Source organism: Sander vitreus, chromosome 21 (assembly GCF_031162955.1).
Source record: "Sander vitreus isolate 19-12246 chromosome 21, sanVit1, whole genome shotgun sequence".
Lineage (NCBI taxonomy): Eukaryota > Metazoa > Chordata > Actinopteri > Perciformes > Percidae > Sander > Sander vitreus.
The window spans coordinates 8,462,770-8,475,424 of record NC_135875.1 but is presented as its reverse complement, the minus strand read 5'-3'; the positions used below and the strand labels follow the sequence as shown (position 1 = coordinate 8,475,424).

Here is a 12,655-nt window from a genome sequence, read left to right as displayed (position 1 = left end):
ATGGCAGTCAGTGGAATGCTAACGGCGGGTGATGGCTTTGTAGCATCAAAATGGCGCCATAGGAGATTCGAGCTCTGAAGCGAAGCTTACCCCCTTGGGTTTAAAATATACAAAGTTGCCTGGTGCAGCTTTAAATTCAGTTCCCTTCTTCTTAAAGGGCCAGTTCACAAAAATGTATACATACATACATACAACATATATTTTCTCACTAATTACTGATTCTGGTATCTTACCATGCAGACAGTTTGCATCAGAACTAACTTCCACCAAAAAAAGAATCCCTATGAACTGCTGTGAGTATCACAAATTAAAATAATATTCCCATCCATTGCATGGAAGTGGAGACAGAAATCTCTGAGACAAATTTCTTAAAACCTGGGCAAATATAACCAAAACTATCTGCATGGCTAGATACCACTAGAGGTACAGTAAGTGAGAGAATGTTTTCTGTAAATTGAGTGAACCGACCTTTTTTGCTCTCCTTAAAACCTTCCTCACCTCCCATACATCTCTTCTTTCTCCTCCACCCTTCCTCCCTCCTACTTTTCTCTTTCTGTCTTTCTCTTTATCCATCTTTGCTTTTCCATACCCTGGTGTTGGAGCTGGTCCAGGTCCATGAATTTGCTGGGTTTGGGGTTGAATCCCATGGCTGCCTCCCGCTCAGCCTCCCTCCGCTTCTGCTGTTCCTGCTGACGGGCTCTCCTCGCCACCTCCTCCTGCAGCTCATCCAGCTCACTGCGCCCTGAGCAGCCTGAAAACACACAAAGATATAATGTTCAATCAGATCAAATGCAAGTTACAGTCGATAAATGCAAACACATGCACTAATGCACACCTGTGTTGGTGCCGCCGCCCCAGCTGGGTGAGGGCAGCTCCTGCAGGATAGCACCGCTGCTCTTCGACTTGGGCACCGAACGCCATGAAGGTCCTGACATCAGCACCCGTTTCTGTTGCCCTACCTCCCTGTGGAGAGAAAGACATAAAACAGAGAGAAAGAGAGCAAGAAAAAGAGACAAAAAGGGGAGAAATGTTAAGAGTGCAGATCATGTGTCTCTTGACAAATATGTTCATTGATTGATTTGTTGTTATGGATGACTGCTGTTGGACATTTTATTGTTGTTAATGTCACATTTGTATTTCAAGCTGATAAAGTGAAATGGAAGGTGACAGAGAAACCAAAAGAGAGAAAGAGAATGAACAACAGAGACAGAAAGAACGAGACAGTAATTGTTATTTGTGAGTTTCCTACCTGTCGGGACTGCTGCTGTTCCTCTCACTGCTCTCGTAGCCACTCTCCATCCTCTGAATCAGACGTGGTTGGTGCTCCACCCCTCTCAGAGGTGGAGGGGCAGGGGGACCCATTGTCCGCCCGCTGCCCAGAGACCTGAGTTGTCCGACCAGCCCAAACCCCGCCTCCAACTCCCCAACCACCCTCCCTTCCACCTCTTGTAGCCCTGGCTGTGTGGGTGGAGTGGGTCCCGCCAAGGGAAAGAAGTCCTGGGGCTCAGGAGGGAGAGAGGGACCTGGCAAGGTGTTGTAGCCCAGAGAGGAGCCTCTCGGTCGGGTGAAGATGCTGTCGATGTTCAGGGCCTCTCTCCTGGGCCTCCACGTTGGTCTGTAGTGGCCTCCAGAAGAACTACAATGCAAGGGAGGAAGATGTTACATGCGATGTTACATGACTCCAGGAGTGGAACAATTGAACACTACTCAAAAGGTGCAAATGCATCTCTAAGTAAAATCTTCTTAAAAGAAAGTAGAAAACAAATTGTAGAGGGTAGTCAAAAAAGTAAAAATACATGACCTACAAAAGGACTTAATTACAGTTCAGATAGAGCTTTTAACAATTTATTGCACCAACAATACTGCAGTGTGGTGAACAAAGTACATTTTGTTGATAATACTTTGTACTTCAAGTAGAGGATCTAAAAACGTCTTTCACCACTATCAATTGCAAGGTGTACTGCTTTTTGCATATGTAAATATTCAGATAATGATATCATAAAAAAATATAAAGTAAAAGTACAACTTTACATGATTTGAATGTGAATTCAAAGGCAGGATGTCTAAAGTCGATGTGTTTGTCAGTGGTGCAGTACCTGGACTTGCTCTCACTGCTGGTGCTTTCATCCTCCCAGTGGGGCCCCCCAACCCCGCCCTCACAGCCCCCAACTCCTGACGAAGAGGAGGAGGACAGGGGACGAGAGGAGGAGGAGGAGGAGGTGAGTGGCCGGCGGGAGGAGAGGAGAAAGACGGCCGACTCCTTGTACTCCTGCAGAGGAGGAGAGGGAGGGCGGGGAGGACCCTCCACTGCTGACTCTGAACGTGGGAGAAGAAAGAAAGAAAGAGTAATTCCAATAACATTTTTATTTATCCCACTGGGGGCAATTATGTATGCAGCAGTGCAAGTAAACCAGTAACAAGGTGCATAACGTGAAGAGTCTGCAGTAATGAAGCACAAAGAGCTCACTTCATTACCACTGAAATTTGAAAACTGACCATTGATTGCTCTTACTTGTACCTACGAGTACCGCAGTTTAGTACTTTCGCTTACTCCCGGAAAACACTGCAGTCACTTGTGTATTTGCAGTTGTTCGAAGCTGTCAGGGTGTTTTGACTGAAAGTGCAGCTTTACTTTGTTAGTACAGACAACTTGTACAGGTAACTTCGCCCCTGGACTCGAATGCAGTTTTACCTCCGGCGTCAGCACCGTGTGGCGGTGTGCCGATGTCGTAATTACAGACCACTGTGGTCTGGGATTCGCTGGAGAGGTGGCTGCCCGTTGACTGGTGGAGAGATCGGCTGCGGGAGGCGCGGTGACTCGAGCTGTCCGTCGAAGAGTCGGTACGAGTATCGCTGGATATGGACGGCTCCCGACCTAAGAGAGAACAAGAGAAAGAGAGATGACCTTTCAGTTAATCCTGCATCTTCATATGTTTACAGTCAAAGGCAGGACAATAGGTTCAAGCTCTGCAGTATACAGAAGCAGTTTATATAAGTTGGATTATAGGGTTGAAGGTCAGAGCTTTAAAGCTGTAACCTCACTTGACCCCCCCCCCCACACACACACACACACACACACACACACACACACACACACACACACACACACACACACACGATAATAAACCCAGAGTAATCTGATCTGTAGCAGAGTGTGTCATCTTTGCTGTACCAGAGTCTTCGCTGTCGTAACCAGCCTTGCTGCTGCAGTGCTGGAGCTCCAGCTGCGGGTTGGAGCTGGTACAGGGGTTGGGGCTCTCCTGCAGTATCACCGGCGTCCCCCGGGGGTCAGCGTAGAGCAGCAGCAGGGGCTGATAGTGGCCTTTGATACAGCGAGACACCACGTCCTTCCACTTAGGGCCGATCTGGAGGTACAGCAGGGCAACACACACACACACACACAAAGACACACATAAACATATATAAAAAAAACACACACACACACACACACACACACACACACACACACAAACACAAAGAGAAAGTAAATCTATCTGTATTAAGATATAAAATTACGCACATTCCACCAAAACTAGAAGGTCAAACACACATTGTGCTGCTGTGTGTCTTTATCGATGTCATATTATCACACTTTTCCATAGCTCAATGACCTAATATGATTGACAGCGTGCACTGTGACTGATACAAGTGTCAACGACATGTAGATTCACTTTATATCACACTTTGACACATGCAAACCCTTGCTTCCGTCACCGCAACATGTATATTATTTTCCAGCGTTATGGAGAATAGCTCATGCTTGAATCATGAAGTGTTACAACATAAGACCAGTTTTAGCACTTAAACCTGCACTAAGATTAAAACAAAGACAGGGATTAAACCTGAAACACATAATCAATCTCGAGCCGCCATGCAGCACTTGAACTAACATGCAGCGTAGTTCTTGTCATTGCTGCTCTCACAGGCACAACTGGAGATGCAGCAGATACTGCACAGCACACCCTCCCCGCGTTGCAGCATGCAGACTCCAAACTGTGTCTCACCTCTTTGACTTGGGCGTCGTCGAAGTACATCCACTTGCGTATCTTCGTCTGGAAGAAGAAGGTGGAGTAGTGCTTGCCGTAGTAGCACACCATGCCCACCAAGTAGAGCTCCGCCTGGCGAGCCCTCTCCTCTGTCACACGGTAGAACAACTACAGGGAGAGAGAGAAAGAGAGAGAGAGAGAGAGAGAGAGAGAGAGAGAGAGAGAGAGAGAGAGAGATAGACAGAGAGAGGAGGGAGGAGACAGGGAGACAGGGAGGGATGCAGGGAAGAGAGGAAGAGGTGTGCAGTTGGGGGGGGAGATAGAGATAGGGGAGGTAATGTGAATACAAGCACATTTTTGCTCACCTAGTATATATGCTGTATGCAGTCATCCTTCACACACTGCCTTTTCTCAAACTCTTTACTTTCCACTCAGTGTTTACTGCACATACAGTGCTGTACAGTTATGGACATATACTGCAGTTTTTCATGCAGAAATGATGCACAGATCTCACATAAATACTATTGCTATTTGCACCTTACATAAATACACAGATTAATGCAAAAAAGTACTGAAGTTGTTAGTTTAAGAACATAACCTTCTATATAATCTCATTGTATTCTAAAGTGTCCTATCTTTACCTGCTGCTGCAAAGAACCATATGTTTCCTTACTTATCTAGGCCTGCGAGTAACAATTACTTTCATTATTGATTACTTTTTTTAGTCAATTAGTGATTGGTCTACAAAATGTAACAATGTCAAAACAAAAGTGACGTCTTCAAAACTGCTTCTTTTCTTCGGTCAACGATCCAAAACCTCAAAGATATTCAGTTCACAACGACACAATAACAAAAACAGCAAATCGTCATATTTGAAAAGTCGGAACCTGCAAGTGTTCAGCATTCAGCACCTTGATGAATGACATGACGCTATCTATTTATTTTAATAGACTAATCGTTTCAGCACTACAAAAAAAGGAGAGAAAGAACATAAAAGAGTAACGGAAGCAGAAAAGAGAGACTGCGAGGCAGAAGACAGACAAAAAGAAAAAGTGGAAGCAGTGGAAAAGGAGGAGGGATACAAGAGGCCGATGGATTCACTTTCTCTGATTCCCTGAACGACTAAACAAAAGCAGAGAATGCGATAGATTGTGCCTCCGATTTGCATCTGACAACAGGCTTCATCTCACAACGGCGGGATGAAAAAGAGGGGAACCGCAGCATGCGGAGACAGGAGATAGAAGATAGAGGAAATAACTTGACTCACTGTAACACAGTCATATTCACTTATCCATTATTCATCGATCTCACTTCAGAATGCGGATGGAGAGGTAACAGTGGCTTTAAAATGCATCAACATGACTCAGTCATGACAGAGTATCAGGGGTCAAACACGTGTGTGTGTGTCTGAGGTGTGAAAGCAGCAGCTATATGAGAATAATGGATAATGAATAAGGTCAGGTGGTCTATTGTTTCGTGTGCGCTATAATTTGTGTGTGCTATAATTTGTTGTTTTTCAGAGTGAGCTGGAACGGGGGTTGGTTGAGTTTACTGGGCTCTGCAGCACGCACATATTTGTATTCTGTATTTGTGTTTGTCATTGAGAGTGTATTTGAGTGTTGCACATTTGCATTTACACTAGTGTGTCTTTGACAGTATACTGTACGTGTGTCCTTGCATGTGTTCATGTCTGACTGTTGGAACATCAGTGTGTGTTTAAACATGCCTCTGGGTATTTGTACCTGTAACGTGGAGGTTAAGTTTCTGGTATCATTTATTTCCGATTATTTAATTAGTTTTTTAGCAGCCTTTAACGTCACGGCTCAACAAAAGACGTGAGTCAAGGTGTAGCATTAAGCTCAGACAAGTCTGTAACAGCAGGACAAATGAGCGAATGCTGTAAAAGTTTTAAGACAGCAAAACATTTTTTTTTAAATCACTTAAAGGCACAATGAGTAGGAGTAATCCTTCTCAATCATCATTTATGACCCACTGGAATTGTGTGGCGGTGTCTCTATCTGCAGAGACCCTGCCCTCTGCCTGTATTTTCTCTTTTCTTTCCATTTGGCTATGTTCGGGACGTTTCTGCGCATCAGCCTTTGGGCACTTGGTGTGTAGCCCCTACGCATGCACAAGCATGAGAAGCAAGAGAATGCTACAAAAATAGCGGACACAGCACCGAAGAAACTAAATTAACAAGCAAATATAGCAAGGCGGAACGCGAAGTGGACAAAGCTCGTTCCGTGAGTGAATCTGGTGTTGGCGAGCACTGAAGTAGAGGAGAGGAGGCTTGCGCTTGTGGTGTCGTTGATCCGGGGAAGAGGGGCCAACTTTGAATTTTGTTACCAAACTGCAATGCAGAAAGCCTACTCATTCTGCCTTTAAGAAGAGAGCTTTGGTAAGTTTTATTGATACGGAGGAAACCGAGTTACGATGACGTAAGTCCCTGCGCTGCTGCTGCCGTAGTTCTTTCTGCGCTAACAAAGTATCGTTGTAACTTTCTAATAGCAACTGCTGTAGTTTAATGCTTTGTTTAATGTGTCTTAGATAAAGGAAAGTAAACATCAGGAACACACTTACTTTTTTCAGTAAGAGATGAAAGAAATGCTAAATGAAAGATTGCAGTAAGTTAGAGAAGCTTGTGGAACAGAGGTGTCTTTTGGCTTTCTATGGGTGGAAGGCCAAAGGATCCAATAGGATTTCGTTTTTGGAGTGGATCAGCATCCGTTTGTATAATAAGGAATCTACTGTGTTAACTCTCTGGATACAACATGCTTGCATAACAACCATCCTAGAACATATTACTCTCATGCAAAATGAAGGCATGTCTGAGTAGCCAAATTTGTCCTGAAAATAAAAAAATATATGACATATTTGGCTGAGACAATAGTTATGGTGCCTTTAAATGGGGTCGAGTTCAAAGTGTTTACGAGAAGAGGCCACTCATTCATAATTTCCTGGAAAGCTCAGAGTTCATGTACTTAAATGCCAAACATATCATGTAGCCTACGTTACTTGACTTCCCATGTGGAAAACAAGTAAGAATAAGCCGTAAGCCTAGAAATGAAGGGATTGAAACACACAAAGGGAATTGGTTCAAGACGTTAAAGGATTTCTGAACATTTCAAGAAAGGGTCAACTGGTAGACTGGTCTATGTCAACAGAATTTTCCTTGAACACAATGTCAGGCTCAATGCATGCAATGTAGTGAAACAAAATGGGAATTCAGTCTGATTATCAGGCTAGAACTTTGCCAATTTTGTCATGACCTACAACCCTTATTTGAATGAAAACTAGACTCTCACTGCATTCCAATACCCATACTACCATACTATTTAGTATATCTGAAATATATTTAGTATGTCTCTATACATAGTGTATCAAATGCAGTATGCAAAAAATACCAGTAGTAGCAGTAGTACTGCATCTGGTCAGATGTTGCACTATGCAAGCCAGCATGCTTTTCTGGCTATTCTGACCCACAATCCTTTGTCCAGCATATATGAGCAAGAGGGTCAAAGTTCAAGTGTTATGATGAAGTAGTATGTCCCAACTGTATGCAAACTGCATGCAACAGTATACACTTTGTAAGGGCAGCTGCAGTACATACTAAAAGTAAAAAGAAAAAGTAATGTATGCAATTTGGAACTCATCGAGACGCAAGCTGTTCTATGAGGCTGTACGCGGTGCTCTGAAAAAGCTGAAAGCTAAAGTCAGCATGCTAACATGCTCACTGTGATAATGCTGACGCTGATGTTTTGCAGGCAATGTTTAACACTGTTAACTTCATGGATCAGCATGTAAACATTAGGTACTTAGCACAAAACAAAAAGTAGTTTTTGCCGGTATTTGGGCATAAATCATTTTTAGTTGGCCGGATGGTGGCACTAGATGAAATGTCAGAGGATCACCAAAGTCACTAGGCCTCATCCTTTAGAAACCATGAACATTCCTACCAAATTCTGTGGCAATCCATTCAATAGTTGTTGACATATTTCAGTCTGGACAAAAGTGGTGGACCACACGTCTTCCGTTTGTATAATAAGGAATCTACTGTGTTAACTCTCTGGATACATCATGCTTGCATAACAACCATCCTAGAACATATTACTCTCAAGCAAAACTAAGGCATGTCTGAGTAGCCAAATTTGTCCTGAAAATAAAAAAATATATGACATATTTGGCTGAGACAATAGTTATGGTGCCTTTAAATGGGGTCGAGTTCAAAGTGTTTACGAGAACAGTCCACTCATTCATAATTTCCTGGAAAGCTCAGAGTTCACAAGCTGTAACATATGCTGGTATTTTAAACAATGTAGAAGCCAAACAATTTTATTGCCAGTCACTGATCAACAGTGTCATCACGACTTTAAGTACTTAAATGCAAAACATATCATGTAGCCTACGTTACTTGACAAAGTGGTGGACCACACGTCTGTGGTGGACCACACGTCTTCCCTAGAATCCTTCCACTACAGAAGCAAAAAAATCTGGCACATCAATGGGATGTCTCATGAGCCTTATGAGACACTGAGGGTGCAGTCACCACCACAAACATCTGACTATTGATGTCCATGTCACAATTACTAGCACCTCTAGCTCATTGGTACACTTAACATAACATGACATATATATTAATGCTTTTAATGACCGTATGACGTGTGTGTGATCCCCTTACATCTCCCAGACGCAGGCAGGTCCCCAGACTGTGTATGACGTCCTCCGCCAGGTCCGAGTGGTCTGAGTCCCACACCAGCCCGATGGACACGATCTCTGGTGAGTTCATCAGCACCCGGCGGATACGCAACACCTCTCCACAGTTACTCTGTGATGGAGAGAGGGGGAGGAGGTAAAAAAAAAAAGAAAACGAAAAGGAAAGTGTGTTATCAACTAGGTTGATTCATCCTGTGCTATGAGTGTGACATCGCTAAAACCATCCCTTTATTTGGCAGTGATGATTACACACGCAAGCACGCATGCAGGCAGGCAGACACACACACACACACACACACACACACACACACACACACACACACACAAACAAACTGAACAGTAGGAGGAAAAGGGGCAGAGATAAAAGGCTGGAGAAAAGAGATGATGAAAGGATTGTAAGAGAGAACGACAGAGGAAGAAGCGCTGTGCTGAGTTGTATTTGTCCCTTGGGCCTTCTGTTGAGTTCAGAACCATGTGTTCTGAATACTTCCTTTGAGTCATGACCCACCACAGAGCCGTTGCACACACACAAAGGACGTACACGCATGCACACACACACACACAAGCATGCACGCAGTGCTGGCAGAGCTGGTTCGGAAACAGCCTGAGAACACCCCGGCAACCAGACACTTTGCCAAACACAACACTCGCACACACACATATGCACAAACACACACGGAGCTCTCCCTTTGTGGGCGGCGTGCTGTCTTGCGCTGGCACCAGAGATGGCAGGAGGGTATTTTGCCAGGGCCTGCTTCTGAATTCTCAGAAAGGGACACAAGCCAGGGAGCAGCAGCCAAACGGCACTTCTGTTAGCTTAGAACACATCGACGGGACACACAGCCTCAGTTAGCTCTCTGTGCTTCCTCACTGCTGGGAACAGCAGCTGACAACATCATTCATCAAATGATCGTACAAACAGATTTGCTCTGCTTCATAATACAACATTGATCGGTGCAATCTCATCTCTGAATGTTATATGCAAAGATTTCTTTTCTTTTTTTTTTTCTTTTTTTGCTGTGGCTATGCAGACCTTTCCAGGAGAGAGTGAGTTATATAATAGCGCTGCTGGTCAAAGGATACTGTAGGTTTGCAGAATGCTGATCGTGACATTTTCCAGAACAAAATGAAACAACTTTCGGTAAATGTTTATGCTTATGCTTCCTCACGACTCATACAGCACCGAAATAAAAGGACAATCCCACTTTTATCAATGTGGTGACAGCTGAAGAGGCAGATGTAGGAAAACCACCAAACATACACACAGACGTGGAAAGTTACTTGCAATTCACGGTAACACTTTAGATAACAGCCCATAATGTACAGCGTAATTACTTAATTTGGGGCAGTGGTGGCCTAAAGGTTGTCGGTTCAATCCCCAGACCCGACAGGACAAAATAAAATCTGGGTGGGGAAAGTGAAAGAGCAGCGCTTGTCGCTCCCTCATTACAACCACTGCGGTGCCCTTGAGCAAGACCCTTAACCCCAACCACTCCAGTGGAGCTGCTCAGTGGCCAGCAGATCAGACTGTGGTTGTACTGGGCAGCTTTCAGGTATGAATGTGTGTTTACCCTGTTCTGGCCATCGTCCCCATCAGTCATGATAACATTGTACTGCAATGTACCTAATGCTGGGATCTGGGAAAGTGGCAACATGGTTACAACAAAGTCTGATGGGGCAAGGCTGTAAACAAGCCAACAGTTCAGCCGGATTATCTAAATCACTTCATTTGGACAGTGTGGGCATGTTTCCTCTTCCAAATAAGTTTGGCTAACCTGCAGGTTTGTTTAAAAACTGTATGATCGCCTGACTGCTTGTCTTTCTTAGCACATCGGACTTCTTTTCAGCAATTTCTATTTGTCCCCAGATCTAAGCAATTAACTAAGTTATTATACCAATACGAATGATGGCCCAATATACGGAAAGAAAAAAGCCTTCCACAAAAGGAATTTGTAAGTACTGTTATCATGTAGAACACAAATGGTCACGTTTCACAAATTGCTATTGTTGCTTGCAAATTGCTGATACATGTGTGAGTCCTGCAGGGCTCTTGCATGCATATGCATGGGTCACAAGTGTGACTTTTGTTCCGTTTTCTTTTTGTGATTGGTGAAACGTGTTAAAATGAGCTGAAGGGAATTTTCTCGTCTTGTACTTGCTACTTTATACTTGTATTTCCCTGCATTTGAGAGGAAAACATCCGACTTTAATCCCTTCTACGTTTATTTGAATGCTATGGTTACTCGCTACTTTGCAGATTTTTTTATACAAAAGTAGTCAGTTTATGAAATATGATGCACTGTTGCAAATTAAACTACCCAGCACTATAAACAGTAGTTTAAATCAGCTCTGCCTCACGCAATTGCTTTCACATTAATACTTAATACTTATATAAGGGCATGGCTGAGGATTGAGCATTTAAAAACAATCCCAGCTGTCTTTAGATTCAGATTATATATTGCTAAATCCTGATCATCACTTTTTTCAACAAAGCCTTGCCCACTTCAAACCAGCAAGAAGAACACAGATGGAAAAAAATGATCGATCCAATTTAGTCAGAACATTGTAAATTACTTATAGTAAGAAGCGCATTGGAAACAATGGTTTAATGGCCTTCAAGTAAAATGTGTTCATTTTATTTTTAAGTGGTAAAATATCGGAAAACTTCTTCCATCTATATATTGAATTAATTTAATTAATTTTAGCTTATTTCACATAAAAAAATTGTGTATCCAGAACTTCACTTCAGTTTCCTCTGTCAACTCTTTGGCACCATCAAACATCCTCACAATCTGCTTTCTTCAGCATGGCACCTACAGCATCTCGCTCCCATTCAAATACCATCACTTTGTTTGAGCAGAGCCTGATGTGGTAAAATTTGGTGGTTATGGAACATAAACAGAGGAAGGTTTGTGTGACTCCCGCAGGACTGCGCACACAACGTCAGCGTTTAGACCGTGAATAAGATAGCGGTGTGTTTTAGTGTAGCTGCAGCGGAGAAGGTTGTGCTGGTGGTGCTGCTGCTGCTGCTGCTGCTGCTGCTGTGTGAAGAGAGGGGCAGCTGAGGAGGCTTTTTGTGCAGACACTTTGGCAGAGAGCGGGTCCAAGCTGGATCTATTCAGCAGCAGCAGCAGCACTTTCCCATGTGGTGGCACAACACACAACCCTGCAGAACAAAGGCATCATACACATTCCTCTGTCTCTCTATCTTAATCCAATCTCCTTTCAATGCATCAGACAATATATTTGAGGCTAATCATTTTATTTATTTATTTTTTTACTAATTTTCAGCCAAAAATATAAATTTAGTTTTCTGCTGCAAGATGTTGCTGATGATCATTATGTTTTACTTTAAAGGAGGTCAATGAAGAGACATTTAGAAAACGCTTCCGGTAATAGAAAGTGAAGAGAGAAAATGGTAAGAAAATGCAAATGAGCTGCTGATTATGTAACATAGACCCACCAGGAAAGAGAGGGGAAAACAAACAAGAAATGATGAAACTACCAAAGTGGTTACACTGCGCATTATATTCTTTTTTTTAAACTGATTTTCATCCTGGTTTTCGAATTATTATTGTTTTTTTCCCCATCTCTTGATATTACAAAAAAGAAATTTGCTGATGTTGGATATTGGATTGCATCAAAAGAAAGAAAATGAACATGGAAAGGTACAAAAATAAATGTCTAAAGCACAATTTATGTTTTGTACATTCTTTGTTTCTGTAGTTCTAAAGTTAACAGTATTGAGTTGCTGAGCGTACTGTGTGCGCATTGAAGTGTGTGTCCATGTGTTGTGTGTGTGCGTGTGTGTGCTCTCACAGGGCAGTTGCGCAGGTCTCCCATGTTGCTGGCATTGCGGAGCAGTTCTCCAAACATGTCTGGTGTGGCTTTTTCTCTGCACTCCAGCATCCTCACCGCCTGGTTACTGCAGCATTGGACACACACAACAACAATAT

At 43.2% G+C, this 12,655-nt stretch overlaps 1 protein-coding gene across 1 annotated transcript in view; it reads right to left on the bottom strand.

Annotated features, from left to right (window-relative positions):
- usp54b (ubiquitin specific peptidase 54b) overlaps window positions 1-12,655 on the bottom strand; it is a 41,573-nt gene that overhangs the window by 7,372 nt on the left and 21,546 nt on the right. Inside the window, exons 6-14 of the mRNA XM_078279954.1 lie at window positions 12,519-12,624; window positions 8,665-8,811; window positions 4,005-4,154; window positions 3,173-3,365; window positions 2,693-2,875; window positions 2,097-2,172; window positions 1,250-1,636; window positions 836-963; window positions 590-751 (exon numbers count right to left, since the gene is read on the bottom strand). Of these exons, the coding sequence (XP_078136080.1) occupies window positions 590-751; window positions 836-963; window positions 1,250-1,636; window positions 2,097-2,172; window positions 2,693-2,875; window positions 3,173-3,365; window positions 4,005-4,154; window positions 8,665-8,811; window positions 12,519-12,624 (1,532 nt within the window). The remainder of the gene's footprint in view (window positions 1-589; window positions 752-835; window positions 964-1,249; window positions 1,637-2,096; window positions 2,173-2,692; window positions 2,876-3,172; window positions 3,366-4,004; window positions 4,155-8,664; window positions 8,812-12,518; window positions 12,625-12,655) is intronic.